This window comes from Diadema antillarum, unplaced genomic scaffold (genome assembly GCF_040938485.1).
Source record: "Diadema antillarum isolate AM-2024a unplaced genomic scaffold, OU_Dant_1.0 scf00000087, whole genome shotgun sequence".
In the NCBI taxonomy this organism is placed as follows: Eukaryota; Metazoa; Echinodermata; class Echinoidea; order Diadematoida; family Diadematidae; genus Diadema; species Diadema antillarum.
In genome coordinates, this window is record NW_027270976.1 from 948,570 (window position 1) to 972,487 (window position 23,918).

At 38.0% G+C, this 23,918-nt stretch overlaps 1 protein-coding gene across 1 annotated transcript in view; it reads right to left on the reverse strand.

The window, feature by feature from the left end:
• Positions 1 to 1,546: 1,546 nt before the first annotated feature.
• Positions 1,547 to 23,918, reverse strand: part of LOC139718033 (uncharacterized) — a 46,314-nt gene continuing 23,942 nt past the window's right edge. The window contains exons 7-17 of the mRNA XM_071629523.1: positions 22,592 to 22,664; positions 20,201 to 20,433; positions 19,252 to 19,308; positions 18,651 to 18,735; positions 12,018 to 12,285; positions 11,236 to 11,447; positions 9,010 to 9,194; positions 8,351 to 8,455; positions 4,612 to 4,826; positions 3,330 to 3,467; positions 1,547 to 2,537 (exon numbers count right to left, since the gene is read on the reverse strand). Coding sequence (XP_071485624.1) covers positions 1,547 to 2,537; positions 3,330 to 3,467; positions 4,612 to 4,826; positions 8,351 to 8,455; positions 9,010 to 9,194; positions 11,236 to 11,447; positions 12,018 to 12,285; positions 18,651 to 18,735; positions 19,252 to 19,308; positions 20,201 to 20,433; positions 22,592 to 22,664 — 2,562 coding nt within the window. The remainder of the gene's footprint in view (positions 2,538 to 3,329; positions 3,468 to 4,611; positions 4,827 to 8,350; positions 8,456 to 9,009; positions 9,195 to 11,235; positions 11,448 to 12,017; positions 12,286 to 18,650; positions 18,736 to 19,251; positions 19,309 to 20,200; positions 20,434 to 22,591; positions 22,665 to 23,918) is intronic.

Sequence of the window (23,918 nt, forward strand, 5' to 3'; positions counted from 1 at the left end):
AGAATTGAAAGATGATCATCATTAACAAAAAACATTGCAGGCTATCACAGTCACCTGGAGTCACAATATTTGTTTACAATGCCACCTGGAACTTTGACCAGTCCACAAATCACAAGTCTTCTGAAACAGATTCAAACTACCCAACAAAGTGGCAGTGCTTACTTGGCAATAAAACCAGTATACAGCTGTACGTATTGGTTAATGTGGCTAAAGTGCCTATGAATATGGACCAGAAACATATATTGTGGTTTATCACACAAATAAGAATTTATACTACAACACACACATTCTCCTGCTGCCTTGTAAGCTAACACAATCTAACAACTGCTAGAATGACTTCAATGTCCTTGGATAGGAATGTTTGACTTTATAGTAGAAAAAAGAAGAAGAAGAAGAAGCAAAAAAACAACTTGATAACTTTTACAACAAAACTGAATACTTTTGCCTTCTGAAACCAGATATGAAAGACGTTTGCTCATTTTACTTACCTGAATACCATCTACAATTTTTATCTAAATTTCCTCGCTATAATCACAAGTACTGTACCATGCAGAAACAGGATAAATGCAAATACCTAAATCCAATCAGTCATCAAATATCACATGCATGAGACAAAATCAATGACTTTGTCATGTTGACTGATGGCTTGATAGTGACTCCAGAAATGGGACATTGCCTACCTTTTGCCAATCCTACACAGTTGTACAAATAATTCATTGAGTCATGTCAACTTACATCAATAGAGAATGACAAACTTTGCATTCCTTTTCATTCTCAACATGGCATCAATGACACTATTGACAGTATATTTACCATTTGTCTGAGGAAAAGAAAATACTTTTCAAGGAATATTTCATATCTTGACATTTGATCTAATTTGTTTGGTGTGTTGATAACAGACTTTAGTATGTGAGCCTTCTCTTCAGTAGTCTTTGCCTCATCAGCTATAGAATTGTGGGGTGGCTCAGTGGGTAGTACGTCTGAAATGCAATCAAACTTCAATTCCTCACAAAGATTAGAGTGCAAACCCAGCAAAATGGTCTGCCCATAATACAAACTTGAAAATAAGCCGGAGATGCCAACACCTCGCAGTTCGGCCAAAGTGACTAGCAATACTCAGCAAATGGTATCAACTAGGCACATGGTGCCTCAAGTAGAAGAACGTAACCAGCTCTGATCTTAAAATGTGCAGGATGCATAAACAGACAGACAGCTATACCGATGAATGCTCGTGCTTTTTATCTTCTCCAACAAATTGAGCAGATAAAGGCATGTTTGAACAATTGCATGGTAAAACATAGTTTCCCTGTCATTGCAGAGACCATTTAACACAATTATATGCCCAATATATGCTCTGAAGTTAGCTGACTATTGGTATTTTTTTCACAGGTTTGGACATGGGAAGAGACAGTCAATAATAAGTCATATTCTGTTGGAATTTCATTACGACAAAAAAGCATGAAAATATGCAGAGTTCTGACATTCACTCATGGGGCTGTGAAAACCTGTCTCCATATGATTGTTATGTGACGCTTCTCATGTCAACTCACACGGTTGAGTCTGCTAGTGAAGTGGGATGTACTTCCATGCAAGCATCCATCATCAGCTTGCTTGTTGCCATATCACATGACACCCCAGAATCCAGACTGGTAGGGCTAATGAGCTCCTTACCTTCATCGCGGTGTTTGAGAGCAATGAGTGGAGGGTACTGGATACACTGCACATCATCAGGTGACATGTCACATGAATCAAAGAGGTCTCCTCCATGAACAAAGTCCTTGATCATGTGATGATGCTCCTCGTCTGATGAATTCTCGTCTCCGATGCAGGAGTCACTGTCCTGACTGCTCTCCCCACTGCTGTGTGGAAGTTCCTCTGGGGAACCCTCTCTGGACTCCAAGCTTCCTGCCTGTATCTGGGCAAATATAGGTACACTGTGACCATGGACACCCTCCAGTGACCCAATGACCCCAGAATAAGGATTCTCACTGCTCTGATCTTCCCCTTGTATGTGTGCAGAATTTTGTGCCATTGCATCGTCTGATGTGCTTAGGTGTCCAGCGTAATAAGCCCGATTGTCAATGTTGCGGCCAAACGTGACGGTATCCGATGGTAGCCAGGGTAGTTCAGTTTGCTTGGAGTGGTCCAGGCTGTTGAGACTAATGCTCACGACGGCACTGGGCTTACAAGGACTCACGTGACTTAGGTTAAGAGTACTGCGACTCTGTAGAGCATTGGCACACCCCGAGGGTATCTTCAGCATCGGTGTTGCTAGGTGACCGTCTCTCATCATCTCCAGCTTGGCTGATTCCAGCATCGGGCTCTCCTCCGCCTCCACCTCCACACCTTCAATGATGGAATCTTCCTCATCGGAGGAGGAGCTGGATGAGCTGTAGTAAAAACACTGCTGCTTGTCGGAATCAAACTCCATGTAACACACGTTCTGCTCCATCATTTCCTCTAGACGGTTGCGGAGTTGGGTGAAACCCTCTCGGGCCTCGGGGTCGTCTCGCCAGCATGACTGCATGATGCTGAAACTGAAGCCAAGTCAGTATAAGGATATGAATAAATCAAGTAAGTATGATGCTAAAATTTTGATATTTTCTGAAACATAATTGATGACCCATCATGATGCTATAATTATATGATGTTCTATGTTCTGATACTATAATTCACTGAATTCCAACTCACAATACAATAAATCTTAATTTGTATTATGCTAAAACAAAGATCTTTCCTGTATGTAGTTGGAAAGAAGATTGTATGTTGTTTGAGGCCAAAATTGCGATCACAAATTCGGAGATATTACACTTTCACTTGACTGGACATATATTGTTCATAGACTGATTTCAATACTCTCATGTTGTTTTTGAAAGATCAAAACCAAAATTTTCAATTTCCTTTTATCTCCTCGTTTGGACATAGTATGCTGGAAAAGAAAAATCTTGAAACTTGAGCAACAATTCAATAAAGTGTATGACAATAATTGTCAGTGTGATGTTTTACTTCTTTCACTTTAAACCAAACAAAGAATTTTCTAGTAGCTTAAATGAACAGTCATACACATAGACATAGACCTAATTAGAAGGTAGACTATTGTTTATGAAATCTGAATAAAATTGATACCTGAATTCATCCCACATCAACAAATTGCAAAGAAAGTCTCCTTCTGTTAGCCCCATCCTTGTCGGCCTCACTTGGTAAGTACTCCGATTTTAGATCTCATACAACACTTTTGGAATAATTGATACCATTTTCATGTACATCATTCTACTTTGATGACACTTTCAGAATTTGAAATGCTTTATCTTCAAGTGAAAGTGACTCACATTTCTGGTGAGCAGTTCTCAGGTTTCTCCATACGGTAGCCCCCCTTGAGAAGTTTAGGCATGTCTTTGTTCGGGATGCCAGGATACGGTGCGGCACCAAGGGTCATGATCTCAAACAGCACCACACCATATGACCACCTGTGGAGAAATGGACAATACACATTGGTAGGTTGAAGAAGCCTACAGAATGCTAGCAACATTGCCAATTTGATGATCAAGGAAAAGGTAGCACTTATATTCATTTATGGAATCTCAATCATTCCATCAAAAGAAGCTGATATAAGAGAGCGCTAAGAGCAATACAATATCATTATTTTCAACAATGCTAGACATTCTAAATTTCTTTGGCTAAATGAATATGACCTCAAAAAGATGATTTATACTGAGATGGTACTCGATATAGGCATTTCCACTCCCTCTTCACTATTCATAAATACCTTGCAGGAACAAGCTTTCCATTTCATATAAATATTTTGAATATAACTTTTTCAGCCACGGCTGTGTAATTATGTTTGCAATATCTTTATTCCATGCAAACTACATGTGAGACGATGGCTCTGCAAGAAATGAAAGCAATTTTACAGGTGTCACTTTTTAAAGGGAAGCAGTCCTGAGATTTTCACTGTACTGATAATCAAGAAGAGTAAAAAATATAACCTTTCACCAATTTATACGCGTGGACATCAAAAATTGTCTCCGTACGCGATTTTTAAAGAATAATTCCTGCAAGCGATCGTGTGAGCCTGCCAAAAGGTGCAACGTCATTGATGCCCTACTCTCAAGTTGACAGCCGTGCCTCAGAAAACCAATGTAAGTGTTCAAAATGATCATATCTGATTTTTTCATAAAATGTGACAATATGTGGTTTTATTATTTCAAACAAAATATTTCAAGTTTATTTATATATACAATTAATATAAAAATAAATAGCAAACATGTATTTATAAATAAACTAGGGATGACAGAACACCGCTGGAAAGAGTTGTGCATCGATGACGTATGACTCTCCGCCAAGACTTGCTCATTTGCAGAGTCACACTTTTTTAACCGAAATGTACGAGCTTATTTGGTGATTTGAAAGTTTGTTTTTGATGAAAGTAGTTCATCGGAAGTACCAACAACAACATATTTTTTTAAATTTCGTGAGGACTGCGTCCCTTTAAAGACTCGCTGGTACATTTTATGATTCAGGACTGACGCCTGCTTTCTTTACTTAAAGTGCTATGAATCCAACTCAAGAGGGCAGTATATACTCTTGCATCCATCCTCAGACTCCACTTACACATCTCCCTTGGTGGTGAAGACTTGGTCATAGATGGCTTCTATGGACATCCACTTTACTGGTAACTTGCCACCTCGTCTGTTTACGTACACCTTATCGTCGTAAACATAACGCGTCAATCCAAAATCGCCGATCTTCACGTTTTTATCGTCTGCGACCATTACATTTCTCGCTGCCAGATCCCGGTGAACAAAACCTTTCTGAGATATGTATTCCTAGATAAGAGGCAGAGGGGAAAATGGGAGAAAATTACATTAATGGCATCAAACTTTTCAACGTGGTCAGGAAACAGAATTCTATCAAGACTCAACAATAATTGGGAAAATAAAGATGGACAGTTTCTGATGTCCAGCTTGCCTAAATGACCAGCAAAACAACATTGAGGAACTAATGAAAATGACATTTTGCAATGATATGAAATATCCAACAGCTGATATTGTTGCTATTTATCTTCCAGTGTATATTGGAACAATACAAATTTCATCATGACATATATCATAAACCTATACTCCAATTTTTATGTTCTGCTCGTTGCAGAGTTAATTGACAAACATTCTATTCCAGTGTTAGGTTCAATTCCTGACCATTCTATACTATGCTGGTCACTCGACAGAAATCCTTCAGGTGATAGAGCCAAATCCACAGAGCATGTTAATTCTAGTCCTCAAAATCTGTCTAAACTGTATCATTTGAATGATATAAATGATAGATTTATGTGTGATGAGGAAAGTAAAAATGCAATAGATTCTCTTTTGAGAAGATTAGTAGATGGTGTACCATCTCAAGAGCATTTGGATGAACTATATGGTGAATTTGAAAAAGTTCTGCAAAATGCAGTACACAGGCATTGTAGGAAAAAGAAAACCAATAGACCTGTAAAAGGTCTCCCTCACACTCCTAAAGCATGGTGGGATGAAAATCTCCAATCTTTGTGGAATAGAGTGAAATGTAAACAAAGAGAATGGTTGAAATGTAAAAATGCTTATGATAGAAAGATGAAGTTTGATGATTATAAAGCTGTACATAGAAATTTTGATAAAGCGGTACGTCAAGCAAAAAGAGCATATCAGCATAGAAAAATTAATGCATTGAATGCAATGGTTAATAAAGACTCTAGTAGTTTTTGGAAGGAGATAGGGAAGATTGGCTCAGATGAAAGTAACAGGTGTCATAAAATTCCTATGGAGGTAGTCAATAGTGATGGAGAAATAACTGAGAATTTTGATATTGTATTGAGTAAATGGCAAAATGATTTCTCCTCTCTTTTTACTGATAATGATGCTGGTTTTGACGATGATTTTTTGTTTGGTATAAAAAAGAAATTATTGGAGTTGGAATTAAATGTTCAGGAAATTGATTCACGGGGAGATGACCTGAATCATCCTATTGGTTTATCAGAGGTAACTTCAGCAGTAAACAGAGCAAAACTAGATAAAGCAGCAGGAATAGATGGCTTTATTGCTGAGGTAGTAAAAAATAAAGTTTCTATTCAGTTCCTGCATGCTTTATACTCTTTTTGTTTTGAACATGGTATTTCCCCTCAGATATGGCAAAAAGGTATTATTCATCCAATTCTTAAACCTGGTATGGATGAACGTGAAGCTTTAAGTTACAGAGGTATCACATTGATATCTGTGATTTGTAAGATTTATTGTGATATCTTAAAAGAAAGATTGATTAATTTCCTTGAAAAAGAATGTGTTATTAATGAGGAACAGAACGGGTTTCGAAAGAAAAGGAGTTGTCTTGAGCATTTATATAGCCTCTATTCTATTATTGAAAACAGAAAGCTGTGTAAAAAAGATACTTTTGTTTGCTTTATTGATGCAAAAAAAGCATTTGACCGTGTTAACAGGATTTTGTTATGGTACAAGCTGAGGTCTATTGGTGTTCATGGCAAGTTGTATAACTCCATAAAGGCTCTTTATCAAGATACCAAATGTACTGTAAATGTGAATGGTAACTTTACTGATTTTTTTAATGTGGATCTAGGGGTAAAACAAGGTTGTCTTTTGTCCCCAGTCCTGTTTAATATTTTCATTAATGATATAGTTGATAGTGTGAGGCTGTGTAACAGAGGTATCCGGGTGTTAGATACAAACATTGATATGCTTATGTATGCAGATGACATTGTGGTAATTGCTGATAATGAAAATGATCTTCAGTTGAAGCTTGATAGTATATGTTTGTGGGCTCAGAAGTGGAGGATCGAATTTAATACTTTAAAAACTCAAATTGTACATTTCAGGAGAAAAGCCCAAGCGAAAACCACATCTTTATTTCATTGTAATGGTCAAAAGCTTGATATTGTTGACTCATATAAACATCTTGGATTGTGGTTTGATGAATTTTTAAGTTTACAAAAAGGAACCAAGATATTGGCTCAATCTGCAACTAGAGCCCTTGGAGTGGTTATTAGTAAATTTAAATTGATAGGTGGTTCTCTGTTTATGACGTATAAAAAATTGTATGATGCTATGATTTTGCCCATATTGCAATATGCAAACGGTATTTGGGGCTTAGAAGAATATTCAGCCATTAATAGTGTTTTTTATAGAGCATGTCGTTTCTACCTTGGAGTGGGGAAATATACCCCTAATGATGCAGTTTTGGGTGATATGGGTTGGGATCCCCCTTTTTATTATCAGTGTCAATCAATTGCTAGGCTTTGGTGTAACCTGAGTAAGTATACTAGTGACCGTTACCCTGGAAAAATTTTCTTGTGGTCAAAGTCCCTGGCAAATAATGGTATTAAGAATTGGTGTTATAAGGTTAAACAATTATTTGCAAAATTGCAGTGTATGCATGTTGAACCATTGGCGGAGCTTGTTAGTACACATAATTTTGTGAGCACCGTATCCAAAGTATGTAAATTATTTGTTGAAAATAAGTGGAAATGTTCACTGTTTGATGATAAAAGGAGAGTTCCCCAATCCAGAAATAAACTCAGAACATATCGTAATTTTAAACATTCTATGAATACTTCTAATTATGTTATGCAATGTCAGAATAGATCTAACAGGCGAGCATTAGCTCTGTTTAGAAGTGGTTGTGCCCCTATTGCCCTTGAAACTGGACGTTATAAAAATGTCCCACACGATGAAAGATTTTGTATAATCTGTAATTCTGGTGATGTAGAAGATGAGTTTCATTGTTTTATGATTTGTTCGGCATATGATGATTTCAGATCACAATTATTCAGTATTATATCAGAAAGAGATCCCACCTTCCCTCAGTTACCTATTTACCAACAATTCCTTTTTTTAATGTCATCAGAGTCACTGTGCTGTCAAGTAGCCAGTTTTGCCAACCTTATTTTAACGTGCCGTAACGATTTATTATATTCCCACAGCTGAATATCTCTTTTATGTATTATTTAGCCCACCATATTCTCTCTTTTGTTATGTTAAATTATTTTCTATTGTCTGTATGTCTTACATGATTCATTTATATATTTTGTATTATTTATAATGTTTGATGTACACATGTATCACTCATAGGCCTTTTTAGGCCGGCCGTCCTTGTGACGGGTGTGATTTTTAAAGAATAAACTACTACTAAAAAACTACTACTACTACTACTACTATATCTTGACATACCATCCTGATACACATGTCTATACCATTAAAAGACAAAGTGATAGTGTAAATATTTCTTAGCCAAAATCAATGATAACATTATTCTGCCTGAGAGCACTGCCAATATGGAATAATGAAATTGAATGCAAAAGGCTATCTACCATTCCCATGGCTATCTGTCTGGCAAATGAGAGAAGATCCAGCGGTCGCAGAGTGTCCTTGCATGGGGTGCGTGGTGCCCTCCCTGTCTTGAATTGGTCAAATATCTGCCAAAATCAAAACAAAAACAGAAACATAAATTCAGTTTGAATTTAGCACTGCAAGTTATGATATTTAATGGATGTTATCATCTAGTGTTGGTATTTTGAAAAGATAATGCTGTGAATGCCGTGTTCCTTCAAATATATCTACATAATTCATAGTCACATGGATGATAAAATCTAATGGAATTATGAGTACAATAAATGTTGCATGGAAAAGTCACTATGGAGGTCCTAGTCCTGCTGAAAATGATGTTCATGGGTTCATGAAGCAAGTTTTAGAAAATAATGACCCTTCATGATATCATCAACTTACAAAAATCATGTCATATATTCAATGTGCCACATGCATACTCTTTTTTTAACCATTATCAACTGTTTGCCAATCTAGGGCACATACTTTCATAACAGGAATACGACACAGGAAATGTACCAAATAGACAAAAAGTAACACAAAAATGGCATGAAAAATTTTTGACAGCAAAGAAACAGTTATCTTTAGATGATTGCCACATGAAAGTTTAAAACACACAGTGTGCAATAATCAAATATGTATTCACCTCAGATCGTCTGTTCCTGAGATAGTGTAACAGGTCTCCATAGTAACAATGCTCCACCAGCAGACATATAGGATCCTGGATGGTACAGCAGCCGATGAGACTAACAACATTGGGGTGGTAACCTAGCTCCTTCATTAACTCAATCTCCCTCAGAAATTCCTGCTTCTGTGTGTCCTCAGCATATTCTGTCAAAAGACACAGACAAAACACACATCCAAAACAAGAAATGTCAATTACTCAATTACTTTTCAGCTCAACAATAAAAGTGGTATGAATGCTTGAAAAAAAAAAGAAAGAAATGTAATATTAACTAGAAATGTCGCTATGGCGACTGGTATGCCTCCGCCATAATGCATAATTCTCCTAATAGGTCTAGATAGTACATGTGGACAATGTGTGATTACATTTTCACAAAACTGGCAAAATATTAAAATGACAAGTTTGTCAGAAATGTGTTGAATGTTCACCTTCCTTGAACTTGGTTTAATTGGATGAATAGGAGAGCATGTATTTGGGGATTTAAGGACTTTAACTTGACTTTGACCCATTCATACATTTATGCATTGAGTAATTTTCATGGTACCGGTATGGAGAAAAAGTGCAATTTCTGTACTGAATAGTAAATTGTTACCATGTTCATCTGGCCTTAGACCCTAAAATTCATAAGATAATCACTTTCAGGTAGAACATGCATAGATATGCAGTAAGTTTCACGATAAATTGAGCCACTTCCGAGATATGGAGGAAAAAGTTCGTTCGCACTTTCACTTGATCTTTGACCTTTTGACCTTTGAGGCAATTAAAAAAAGAAAAAGAAAAAAAAAACTCTCCAGAGAATTTCTATTAGGTTACACATGCATACACCAAGTGTAAAAAAAAATACTAATCCTGCTGGCATTGCATGAACATTAGGGAAATAGTAAAATCTTGAAGTGTTGCACTTGACCTTTGACCCCATGAACCCTACATTCTCTAGATAATCACTGCCAGTCAGTACATGTATATATACTATGTTCCATGAAGATACCTTGAACAATTTTCCAATTTACAGAGAAAAAAAAAGAAGTTTTAATACTTTTACTTGACCTTTTGACCTTTGATCTTTGACCTCATGACCCAAACTTTCACCAGAGAATCTAAATTGGGTAATACATGTATACACTAAGTTTCAAGAAAATATCTTCCGGCATTGCATAGATATGGTGGAAATAGTGAAATTTTATGTATTTGACCTTGACCTTTTGACCTTTGACCTTGAGCACGTGCACCCAAAAGTTGATAGGCACAACTTCACCCCCTAATACACATACATGCCAAGTTTCATTAGGATACCTCAACAGCTTTTGATAGTTACCTTGTCCACAAAATTCATTACGGACGGACGGAAAGACGGACGGACGGACGGAAGGACGGACGGACGGACGGACGGACGGACAACCCGAAAACATAATGCCTCCGGCACCACTTCGTGGCGGAGGCATAATAAGCAGAAAGAAAAAGACAGATGGAGAATACAGGCAATGCAGTGTTGCATGTAGAAATGAGATACACCTGACAGATGTAGTAGTATTCCACTTCTCTGTACTCTTAACTGATGTCGCAACAATTTGTCCTGCTTATCAGACAATTCAATAAGAGTTTATTGCTTATTTGCCTTGGCTTTGTATAAAATCACATATCTTATAGGTGATAGAAATCAGACATTACATCCATTCTATGATATCATCTAATGCAACATAGAGAGTTTATACAGTTATCTCTGGGAAAAGTCTTGATGCCTTGTATCACGTATTAAACCAACTTGCACCCCTGGTCACCAAACTATTTGGTAGAATGTTCTTGGTATTACCCTCCCTATCATCCTGTCTAAGCCTACATTGGGTCTAAAATGATCACCCTCAGTCACATGACACACTTTAATCCTTGTTAATCACATTATGTCATATCATCTTTTCATATTCACATAGCATTTTTGCCTGTCACATTGCAGGAATTCATTTTCTTCTCGACTCATGACACCACCACATCATCCAAGCATCCTTTTTCCACTCTCTCTCTCTCTCTCCTTTACACCCCATTCCTCTCTCTATAGTTGATTCTGATCTGTACCAGCCCGATCATTTCAGCATCATCTAATCTCCACATATGTGCCTCTTCAAAGAGAGTACCTCTGCATTTCAGCCAGGGTCATTGCGCTTCAGAAGGCATCACACATTTCATACTTACTATGCAGCATCTTGACAGCGACCACAGTGTGTTCTCCATGGGCCGCCTCCCGGGGTACGATGGCAGAGAGGGAGGACTGGTGGCTCCAGATGCGCCCCACCACCAGCCCCTTCAGGACCTGTCCAAAAGCCCCCTCCCCCAACACATCACCAACCTTGATGCGGGCGGGGCTTATCTCCCATCGGTCCATCACATCTGGCTTCACCTGGCACCTGGAGGAGAAAGAGGAGGAGGAGGGGAGGAGGAGGAGAAGGAGAGGAGGAGGAGGAGGAGGAGGAGGGGAGGAGGAGGGGAGGAGGAGGGGAGGAGGAGGAGAAGGAGGAGGAGGAGGAAGAGGAGGAGAAAGGAGGAAGAGGAGGAGGAGGAGGTAGAGGAGGTGGAAGAGGTAGAGGAGGAGGGGGAGGAGAAGAAGGAGGAGGTGAAGGAGGAAAAAGGGGAGGTAGAGGAAGTGGAGGAGGAGGAGGAGGAAAAGACATTATGAGAGTGAAGGATCTGGATATTTCTGCAAGTCACCTGTTTAAATCTTGACTGTTGGAGTTCTCTACTGATTAGCACGAATCAGAGAGATAGATTTTGAAGCTACGCATGAGCTGAGCAGTGCAGCTTGATACACAGATCAGAATGTCTTTTTTTTTTCATATCATAAGTAAAAGTGTTTTTTTCTTGATGCATTGCACTCATGGCAAAAACTTTATACTTTTGTATCAAAAATGATGTTAAAAAAATCTTGCCATTGCTTGAATCATTTTGGTCATGCATGTAAGAAATAAATTTTGACTCACGAACTGAGAAGTGCTGGATAGGACGGAGAGGAATAAATGTTTGGGATACTCTCTTCATCCCGAGAGAGACTGGCCTTGCTGGAGTTGCTATGGCGACGGTAGATGCCCACCAGACAGAAGGTAAGGAAGGCCAGAACCAAACCTACAGCCACAGGCACCACAATGTAGATACTGAGCTTGTGGTTACGGAGGAATAGTCCTTGGTTATCAATCAGGATGGTGGGGCGAGTCCTGGCAGCTGGTGTGGTGGTTGGCATCTTTATTTCACCTGTTCTCATGGGCACAAAGAAATAAGATATATCTGCTTCAGACAAACTCATATAATTTGAATCAATGTACACAAAATTTCACTTAGTCTAGTGTTTCTGAAAAAAAAGGCAACAATCTTGGTGTAAAAACAAGAGAATATTAATCAGAGGGGTGAAGGTTGAGGTGTGAATTTTCTTCAATTTGTGTCCCTCTACAAATGAAATTTGTAAGATCACAACTGCCTGATCTGTAATTTAACAAACATGTAAGAAAAAAGGAACCCTGGGATTTGAACCGGACATCCACTGCTTTCCGGGCACCGACACTACCACCAGGCTATCCCAGGTTGCTGGCAGTGATATGATGAACTTGGAACAAATACCCAAGCTTAGAAATTCTGACATTGTTATGTTAAATAGTTCAAAGGCGGACAAAGCATTAATGAATGCTTTGTCTGGAAAGCAAGAGAATAGTAATCAGAGGGGTGAAGAAAATTAAAGGGAGACAAATTGAAGAAAAATTCACACCTAAATCTTTGTGCAGTCTCCATACGCATTTACAGCACTAACCCTGTTATAATCATGTACACTAAATCTTCTGGTAAATTGAAATTCATATCATGAGCAAGGCAAGTGAAAAATTGTGTCTCGCCCATTCGCGTACACGAAATTAATATTTTTCTAACTCCCAGAAGTTCATTGACCCGCCTATGACCTTTGACCTTGTGGTGACCTTCAACTCCCCAAGGAACATTTACCATCCAAGTTTGGATGGGTCGAGAATGGGTCGAGAATGGTGAAAAGAACACTCGATATTTTTTGAATTTGGAGAAAAGGAATCAAAGACAAAAACTTATTACCAAACTTTACAATGATAATGGTGAACTTGTTTCATCGACAAAAGATATTTTAAACACTGTCAAAGATTATTATAAGGTGATTTACACGTCGTGTAATCCTCCTACTGTAGAGTTTGAACATTTGTTACCTAGAGACACTCAGGAAATTAAATTGTCTGAAAATTTAAAAGAAAAATGTGAAGGTTTGATCACACTCAATGAATGTCTACACAGTCTTAAAACTATGAAGAATAATAAAACTCCAGGAACTGACGGATTCCCGTGTGAATTTTACAAATTCTTTTTTACAGATCTTGGAGAAATGTTACTTAATAGTTTCAATTTCTCTTTTACTTCAGGCAAATTATCCCTGGACCAAAGGAGAGCAATCATTAGCCTTATTCCAAAAAAAAATCAGGATTTACTTTTTTTGAAGAATTGGCGGCCCATATCTATTCTGAATACTGATTACAAGCTTTTGGCAAAATGTCTTGCCCAAAGGTTAAAGAAAGTGTTGTCTGATATAATAAGTTGTGATCAAACCGGTTTTATGAAGGGGCGATTCATTGGTGAAAATATTAGACTGGCATTAGACATGATTGACTGTGAAGCTACTGGTTTTATGCTGTTAGCAGATATAGAAAAGGCATTCGATAAACTGGAATGGTCATATATGTTTCAAGCTTTAAGATACTTTAACTTTGGAGATGATTTGATCTCCTGGGTGCAAATTTTGTATACTGATATTCATTCTTGTGTTGTAAATAATGGTCATGCCTCTGAGTTCTTTAATCTTACGCGAGGTGTGCGCCAAGGATGCCCCCTTAGCCCGTTACTGTTTATAATCTGCAATGAAATAATGAGTATATGGATTAAAAGAGATGATAACGTTAAAGGGATTATAATCAATGATGTTGAAATAAAGATAAGTATGTATGCTGATGATACAACATTTTATGTTGAAGACACAAACTCTCTTGCCAGAATTATGTATATTATAAATCAACTGAAAATATATTCTGGCTTGTGTATTAACCGCAACAAATCAGATGTTATTGCTTTAGGATATTACAAAGCCCATCCTCCAGATGTATCCTTTTTGGGTTTCACATATTCACCAGGGCCTTATCGCCTTTTGGGTATACGTTTTACTACAAACCCAAATGACTTATTTGAACTCAATTTTAAGCCTAAAATGGAATTACTGAAAAGAATTTTTAGAGTTTGGGCTCCTAGAAATTTAACCCCAATAGGTAAGATTACTCTTGTTAAATCTCTCGGTATATCTCAATTAGTATTTTTATTCTCTGTTCTTCCAAAGCCTCCAGATGATTTCATAAAAGAAATTGAGTCTGTTATACATTCATTTATATGGAGCAAGAAGCCAGATAAGATTAAACGTAAAATTATTATTGGAGATTATAGTGAGGGAGGACTACGAATGATACACATTCAGTCAATGATTGTTGGTCTTAAAACCGCATGGGTAAAACGCTTTTTAAACCCTGATAGTAGGGGTAGCTGGAAATGCTTTTTTGACTTGTCAATGAAAGATCTCGGTGGAGACTTATTTTGGATTTGTAATCTTGATTGCAAGGATATGATTAATCAGGTCGGAAATATATTCATACGAGAAATTTTTGTCTGCTGGAGTAATTTAGTTTTTTCTCAGAACCCTCCTGACAGATATATTCATAATCAAGTTATATGGAATAATTCTTGCATTAGAATTAATGGAAAAGTTGTTATTAAGCATAATTGGATAAATAAAGGTATTATGAGAATTTATCATATTTTGAATGAACAGGGTAATTTTCTTTCATTTTCACAATTTAGAAATAAATATGAAATTCAATGCAATTTTTTGGATTTTTTTTCCATCATATCTGCAATTCCTCTTAACTGGAAAAATCTTGTTAAAAAACCTCAAACTCAAGATAAAAATTATCAAGAAGAACTGATTCTTGAAATTAAGAAAGCTCCTAAAGTATGTAGATTTATTCATAGAAAATGCGTAGATAATTTTCGTGAAGTTCCAAAATCACAAGAAAAATGGAATTCAATTTTGATAGAACCAGTCACTGACTGGAAAAAAATCTATCTCATTCCTTTTAAAAGTTCATTGTCGACAAAATTGCGTTATTTTCAGTTCAAGATTCTACACAACATCCTCGGGGTGAATAAACTACTAAAACAAATTGGTTTGTCAGATTCTGATTTATGTACCTTTTGTTTAGATACAACCGAGACAATTACACATTTGTTCTGGGAGTGCCCTTATACTCAACGTTTTTTGAGAGAGTTCCAAAGACAAGTTTTGAAAGACGAAGTTATTCTTACATTTAACGATTTCATATTTGGAATCTTAAATGGTCCTTTCACTACATTGAATTCTGTTTTTTTATATGCCAAATATTACATATTCGCCACAAGATGTAAGAACGGTACATTATCTTTGGCGTTATTTCAAAGAGCTTTGAAACATTATTATGAAATTGAAGAAATTATATATCTAAAACAAGGTAAAATCACTGTGTTTTTAGATAAATGGAGACATGTTCAACTTATTTGAACTGTCTGATGTTGTTTCGTTAATATCGTGTATTTCATGTTTCTTGATGATTCAAGGATGGGGCTGATGCAACACTTTCATTTGGTTCGTAGTCAAATATATGGAGGTATTTTCTCTCGGAAACTGGTAACATTCGATTTTGTTTGTAAAAAAATAATTCCATACTTGGAATCCACCTTGCATACATTTAGTTGTTGCAACGTCAGGTGGATATTGACGTGTTTACGGGTTGCCTGGAGCAACCTTTGCCGGGGAGGTATGCATGAAAATAGTTTAAAGGTCTATGTACCCGCGAGTTTCTTTTAACGTTGTTATGATGTAATTTAATTTATGCATGCTTTCGGGCAGGGTATGTTCGTGGCAACCTGGTGGCTTTCTAGGAGCCTACCTGGGTGTGGCGTGTGTAATGTAAATGTATACACTGTACATACTTTCGGGCAGGGTGCATCCTTGGCGTTCCAATGGCTTGCCGGAAGTCCGCTGGGGGCCTGCCTGAGCGTGGGGACGGCGGGTGAATGTTGTTTGCTAATTTCTAGATTTTCTGTCCATGGGGCCTATTAGTATTTACGAATTTCCTTTTATTAGCTGTACATTGCAATGTGGCTGTGCGCGGCCCTGTCGATGTGCTCAAGTGTTACACTTGTGTACGGCGTCGGGGCTGTGTATAGTCAATTGCAATGGTCCTGTGGAAGTTATTCAATGTGCACTCGTCGTCGCCATGTCGGGCGGGCCTGGGCGGGCTTTCGGACTGCCAAAAGTTATTTTATCCTATTTTCGCATTCTCGCATGTACGACCCTTTATAGTATGTTTTTTAGTAAGAAGATATTTAAATATTTGAAAAAAAGTATAAAAAACACAGATATGTGTTTAAATTGTTTGTATCAAAGAAATGTTTTTGTGTTGAAGTAATAACTTTGTAATTCATTTATCCTCTGTAAAATTATGTTGCTTCGAGAAATCAATAAATTCTATCATTTGAAAAAAAAAAAAAAAAATCCAAGTTTGGTCACAAATGGACAAAGGGATCAAAAGTTATGAGCCATAATCGAAACGCACCATAAAAACTTAACAATGGGCCCTAAAAATTTGTTGACCCCTTTCTGTGACCTATGACCTTGTGATGACCTTTAATTCCCCAAGGGACATCTACCGTCCAAGTTTGGTCACAAACGGATATAGGGATCAAAAGTTATGAGCCACAATCGAAACGCGCCCTAAAAACTTAACGTTGGGCCCTAAAAGTTTGTTGACCCCAGTCTGTGACCTTTGACCTTGTGATGAGCTTCACCTCCCCAAGGGACATCTACCATCCAAGTTTGGTCACAAACGGACAAAGGGATCAAAAGTTATGAGCCATAATCAAAACGCGCCATAAAAACTTAACATTGGGCCCCAAAAGTTTGTTGACCACTGTATGTGACATTTGACCTTGTGATGACCTTCATCTCCTCAAGGGACATCTACCATCCAAGTTTGGTCACAAATGGACAAAGGGATCAAAAGTTATGAGCCATAATCGAAACGCGCCATAAAAACTTAACAATGGGCCCTAAAAATTTGTTGACCCCTTTCTGTGACCTTTGACCTTGTGATGACCTTTAATTCCCCAAGGGACATCTACCGTCGTCCAAGTTTGGTCACAAACGGACAAAGGGATCAAAAGTTATGAGCCACAATCGAAACGTGCCATAAAAGTTTGTTGACCCCTGTCTGTGACCTTTGACCTTGTGATGAGCTTCACCTCTCCAAGGGACATCTACCATCCAAGTTTTGTCACAAACGGACAAAGGGATCAAAAGTTATGAGCCATAATCAAAATGCGCCATAAAAACTTAACATTGGGCCCCAAAAGTTCGTTGACCCCTGTATGTGACATTTGACCTTGTGATGACCTTCATCTCCCCAAGGGACATCTACCATCCAAGTTTGGTCACAAATGGACAAAGGGATCAAAAGTTATGAGCCATAATCGAAACGCGCCATAAAAACTTAACAATGGGCCCTAAAAATTTGTTGACCCCTTTCTGTGACCTTTGACCTTGTGATGACCTTTAATTCCCCAAGGGACATCTACCGTCGTCCAAGTTTGGTCACAAACGGACAAAGGGATCAAAAGTTATGAGCCACAATCGAAACGTGCCATAAAAACTTAACATTGGGCCCTAAAAGTTTGTTGACCCCTGTCTGTGACCTTTGACCTTGTGATGAGCTTCACCTCTCCAAGGGACATCTACCATCCAAGTTTTGTCACAAACGGACAAAGGGATCAAAAGTTATGAGCCATAATCAAAACGCGCCATAAAAACTTAAAATTGGGCCCCAAAAGTTCGTTGACCCCAGTCTGTGACCTTTGACCTTGTGGTAACCTTCAACTTCCCAAGGGACGTCTACCATCTAAGTTTGGTCACAAACAGACAGATACATCAAAAGTTACGAGCCATAAACGAAACGCACCCTAAAAACTTAACATTGGGCCCTAAAGTTCATTGACCTCTGCCTGTGACCTTTGACCTTAAGGTGCCCTTCATGTTTGGTAAAATGTGTAACTTTGTATAACCACTCTTCCCTCCAAGTTTGATTGAAATTGAAATCCTCAGTAGAGAGTTATTCAAGTTTTTGTAGCGTTACGGACAGACGACGGACGGACGGACGACGGACGGACGGACGGACGACGGACGGACGGACGGACGACGGACGGGCAGACGCCGCAGGCGATCCCTTAGTCTCCCCACACCTCTGGTGGGCCCAACAAAAATAATTTCTGAATCTCCTGGTCCTGTAATGAACAATAATTACCCATGATTTCACACTAAGATCATAGGGTTTAATGGAATTTGATCCCATGTAATAATGGAAAAATTCTCTTTCGAATCTACAACTAAAATCTATAAGCAAAGGAGTGCATATTTACCTCACTGAAAAGGAAAGATTCATCCACAAAAAGCGTACTAAAATGAATTAACTGGCACTCACCTGTAGAAAAAGCTTTGTCAGTGTGTCGGCCTCTTTGGAAGACTCTGCCAGGCATCTTCACTCCTTTGGGGAAAGCGGCTACCAACTGGGTAGGAGATGGGATTGAGGATCGGAACACAGATTTTTCAGAAATCTTTCAGTCTAGAAAGTATGAGCTACATATGCTTGCTTGATCTGGTAATATAATTTGGGCTGTGATAATTTACATACATGTCTACTGTAACCATGACAACCAACAATTACTAGGCAACAACAGCACATGTACATCACTGCATACAAAAAATAGGTGTGGGATCTCTCTGGTGATTACAAGCAAGGAGTTTTCAGAAAAACACAAGATATCACAGACTAAAGAGATACAGTCATTTTCACTTGCTAGTAGCTGACAGACATGTGATTATCAAAACACATTATGAACCTGCCTTACATTTATTCTATCATCATGGATGGCTGTAGCTTAATTCAGCTCATAACTTGCTCTATGTCAAGGTGAAGGATATCTAATTTGACAGACTAATGAAATCTTGAATGCAACACATCGCCCTCTGTGGCAGCACGGTGCATAATGACTATGCAAGCCATAGATTCTGCACAATCTTACCTCAACTCCATACATTGATTCTGGTTTCAGTGAGGTAATTATGAAGCTGGTTGCATTCTGTGAGAAAGAGAAAAGAGTATAAAAAATGTTAACTTTCTGTTTAATTACACAACATAGCTCCAACTATGCAAAATACAAGCACACACACACACACACACAAAACACAAACAAAAAACAAAACAAAACAAAACAAATCCGTCCCCCCACAAACACACAAAAAAACAAGAACAAAAACACAAACCACAAACATATCGTCGGGTGCCCGTGCATTGGCCGCTAACGCAATACAATTTGTATTGCGTTAGCGGCCTATGCACGGGCACCCGACGATATACACAGATCTCATGTTCCAGACTCATATAATATTTTTGATGTATGATTGATTAAAAATCTCACAATTTAAACTACATATCACAAAGTTAAAGATCACATTTCATAAATCATCAACTGCATGTTATGTGTTCATGATGTGCTATTGTTTATTCTCTATATCTTTATAACCCTCCCAAAAGCCATTTTGAAGGACTTCTCTCACTCTCCTAGAGACCTGTGTGGAAGCATGATATAAACTGCAGCTCTCAATCCTGAAGCTACATTGTACTGTAAAAGTGGATATTTCCACATGAGTCATTTTTTGCGCTCGGCCGCGTAAGATGAGTTTCGAGTGTGTTTAATTCTGCGGAATCAAAACATCAACTACAGGGACATAATGGTAAGCAATAATATTCATGGGCTTTTATTTTTGTGCTAGTTTTTGGTTGTGTGAAATGCGCAAAAATTTCAAAACTGTGAAAATTTCCACTTTCACAATACCATGACAACAGCTGAGTTACAAGACCAATCAGTCAAAAGCATTTAGTTCTTGTTATGCTAGCAGAAATATTTGCGTGAATCATTTATTGTGTGAGCCATAATAAGCAGGGTTTCCTAGTCCTCTATGTCCACTGACCAGGGGAAGGGTGATGTTCCTGATGGCATTCTGCTGGAAAGTGTACCATCTTGGAACCACTCTGGATTCTACCGCCTCCCCCCAGAAGAGCATGAGTGAAGCCATTCTGGAAAACGTCAGGTCGCCCCAGGCAACCATAGCGGCATACGATCCCGGGTGAGATGATGACGGGTAAGACTCAATGAAGAAACTGATGGTCAGATTCTCAGCAGGAAGTCGGTACCACGCCATCTCTGGACGGACCAAACATTAAAGGCATTGTGTAAGCATGGAGGTATTTTATTCACTGCCAATAATATGCAATTAACTGTGAAAAGGAACCACTTCAATATAGAAAACACTGAAATTTAAAGTAATGCAGTTTTCTGCTTTCCACTGACATAATAGCTTAAGGCAGGAGACAAAAATTAGCATGTAATAATGAACATAGTTGTGATACTGAAGACACAAATCATTCAGCACAGTACCAAAATCAGACAATCTGCGGTAAACTTGCAGTTGCATATTGATTCAGAATGAAGCGATACAATATGTATTAAGAGAAAATATGTCAAACATTACATAGCACTGATGAAAAAAACAATTGTGAGACTCCAACCCTGAACACCTTTTGATCTGTGGATTTTCCCACTGACAACATTTCAACCCAGAAATTCTACCACCTGTATACTTTCCATACTGGAGATTTACAAAATAATTATAGTAAAATAGGTGGAGTATAACATGCACTGTGATTGGTTAGATTGCATCACATGATTGTGGATAAATTTAGGTATAGTAGCATGGTTGTACCACTATACTGAATGCTTACAGCATGAATTATCTGTCGTGCAGTTCTATTCACCTCGGCCTACGGCCTCTGTGAAACAAAACAGCTTTCGAGATAATTTACTATTTGCCGTTGTCTAATCCACTATAGTGCATAATAGAGCATGTCCTATTTGTATAATATACCAACGCTGCAAGCATGACACTGATAAGTGGGAGACTGATAGTACGCTATCTTCTGATGCAGTCATATGTGTAACTGTGCAGCATCTGCGACTGTATTCGTGAATAGCGTATACATGATGCAGTATCATACCATACAGTCACTATTGGTGGTTCACGGGAACTGTCACATTGCTGCTTTATTTCTTTTGTGTTTTAAATATTTACAGCCAAATTTCAAGCATGGGAAATGATTTTTAGTCGATACTTTTCTTTTCTTTTCTTCTTATTCTTTTTTTTTTTTTTTTGGGGGGGGGGAGCATTTGGCGGGACATCTCCCATTGAAAGTGGGAGGATTTGAGTCTCTAAGGGTGCGTTCAAGCGCTCTAAAGCGAACCAAAGTGAACTGAACCAAAGCGTACCGTACCAAACTGTGCCAGTTTTGGAGCGTTCGAGCGCTCTGTGGAGAAAGCGTACCTCACGAGTTATTTTTAGAAAAGGTCATGTTTGTTTGTAGCAAGAATGTCATTCACCTGGCGCTTGAAGTACTTACAGCTGTCCCGAACAAAGAGAATGATGTCTTTGCATTGTGACGTATGCGCATGATACGCGCATGCTTTACAACGAACTTTTGGTACGCTTTGGTACGCTTTTGGAGCACATCTGGAAGTAGTCCACTTTTGGCTTGGTACAATACGGTACAGTACAGTTCACTTTCTAACTTCAGCTCTACACTGTATTCAATATGTATGAAATGGATCTGCACTCTCTTCCCTGATGTCTTCTTTGGGAAAAACAGAACAATTTTCATCACAAACTCAATTTGATTAAAAAAAAGAATAAAAAAAATAAATGAATCTCAAGCATTATATAGGGTAATCATATAATCAATTATCTCATTGAAAAGAATTGGAGACCTCCTTATTAAACAACAAAGACAAAACTGAAATAGCATCAACACAATTCAGACACAGCTACACACATTTTTCTTAAAGGGGAAGGCTAGTAACTGATCAGTGGGAATCAGTGGAAATGCTGGGAGATGATTGTTCCAATCCTTATGGGATTCATTCAAGAGTTCATTGTATATCTATTGTTGTGTGAAAATGATTTGCTTCAGAACGGTCTCATATTCAAGTAATGTGCAGATTAATGCTCCGTCACTGACCAGGGACGCTAACCTGGAAGCCTTAAACTGCACATTACTTGAATATGAGACCATTCTGAAGCAAATCATTTTCACACAACAATAGATATACAATGAACTCTTGAATGAATCCCATAAGGATTGGAACAATCATCTCCCAGCATTTCCACTGATTCCCACTGATCAGTTACTAGCCTTCCCCTTTAAGTAGCATGCGTATAAATACAAGGAATGTATGACAAATGTTGACTACATGTACCTTTAATACAGTAATGAATAATATCCTGTAAAATTGTTTTATGGTATAAACTTACGAGGTCCAGATTTTACGAGAGTGATAAGTTTGGGCACACTTTGGCTCTCAACACAGTTGACTGTAGTTTTAACCTAGGATACAAAGAATGGAAGATGCATTGGGAAGAAAGAAAGAAAAAGTACTTTGAGCAATTCTTTCATGTGTTTTCATAACAGAACATACAACAACCATGCGACAAACCACAAATTACAAGCTAAAACAAAATGAGGAGAAGGATATGAGACAGAAAAGGAAAAGTAGAAAATTCAGATCTTTACAGTAAACTCACACAAAAGTAAAAAAAGAAAAGAAAAAAGAAGACAAGATGAAGTGCAAAGGAAAATAATGACAAAAGGGATATGTCAAGAAAACCAACATGCTATATCTGGGAACATCTCTCTTAAGGCGCAAAACTTAGTGTCCACTCCTAATCTGTACTTAACATCAGCATAGACAGGTTTAATGCATGGACACTTTGTCTGTTTATTCTGTCATTAGGAAAGCAAAAGTCCTGTCTGCGTACACTTCTCACCTCTTACTTAGTACAAGCATTAATAACACTCTGTCCAACAAGAAGTGAAGACTGAAGGTAAACCAACACATTTTGGTCATCAACTCTGTGCCCTCAACATCATAAAAGGGTCATTTATATCCCAGAAACAAGGATAGTCATGGTTCTAAACACATCATGGAATGGCTGAGGGTCCTCTAATATCAGTGTGATAAAGGAAGATTCCCTCCCCACCCCCCACCCCTTGGTTCGCCCGCCCCTGCACTCAGTCTCAATGTGACAACCCTATTTACTAGCTTATAATTCCCCAAAATATGATATGATCTAAATTCCACAGAGAAACGAAGGCAAAGCAAACAAAACAAAACAAACAAACAAAACACACACTCTGCAATAAAGGCCATAGTGATATGATAGGGATTCTAGGATTACATAATTCTTTGTTGACAATCAGTTTCCATGATAACTGTGCTAATCATCGTCAAAGAAAGTGAGCACAGTAAGACTTAAAGGAACATATCCCACAAAGTTATCTTAATCCATTGCATGCGAAACATTGTGACACCACTGAGCTGTACAAGAAGCTGATGGCAGACAATCTCAAGAAGTTTCCTTGGCAACATGAATACAGTGATTCATTGATTGATTAGTTCATTTTTTCATCTCAAACAAAATTTGTAAATACATTTTTTTAAACATAACATATAAGAACATGTATATGTCAACATCACAGAATATGATAAGTGAAATATATGAATACACAATTGATAAGGTGAAACAGAAAGAGCACAAAAACATTCTGAAGTTTAGAAAATGCAGGAGATGAATGGATAAA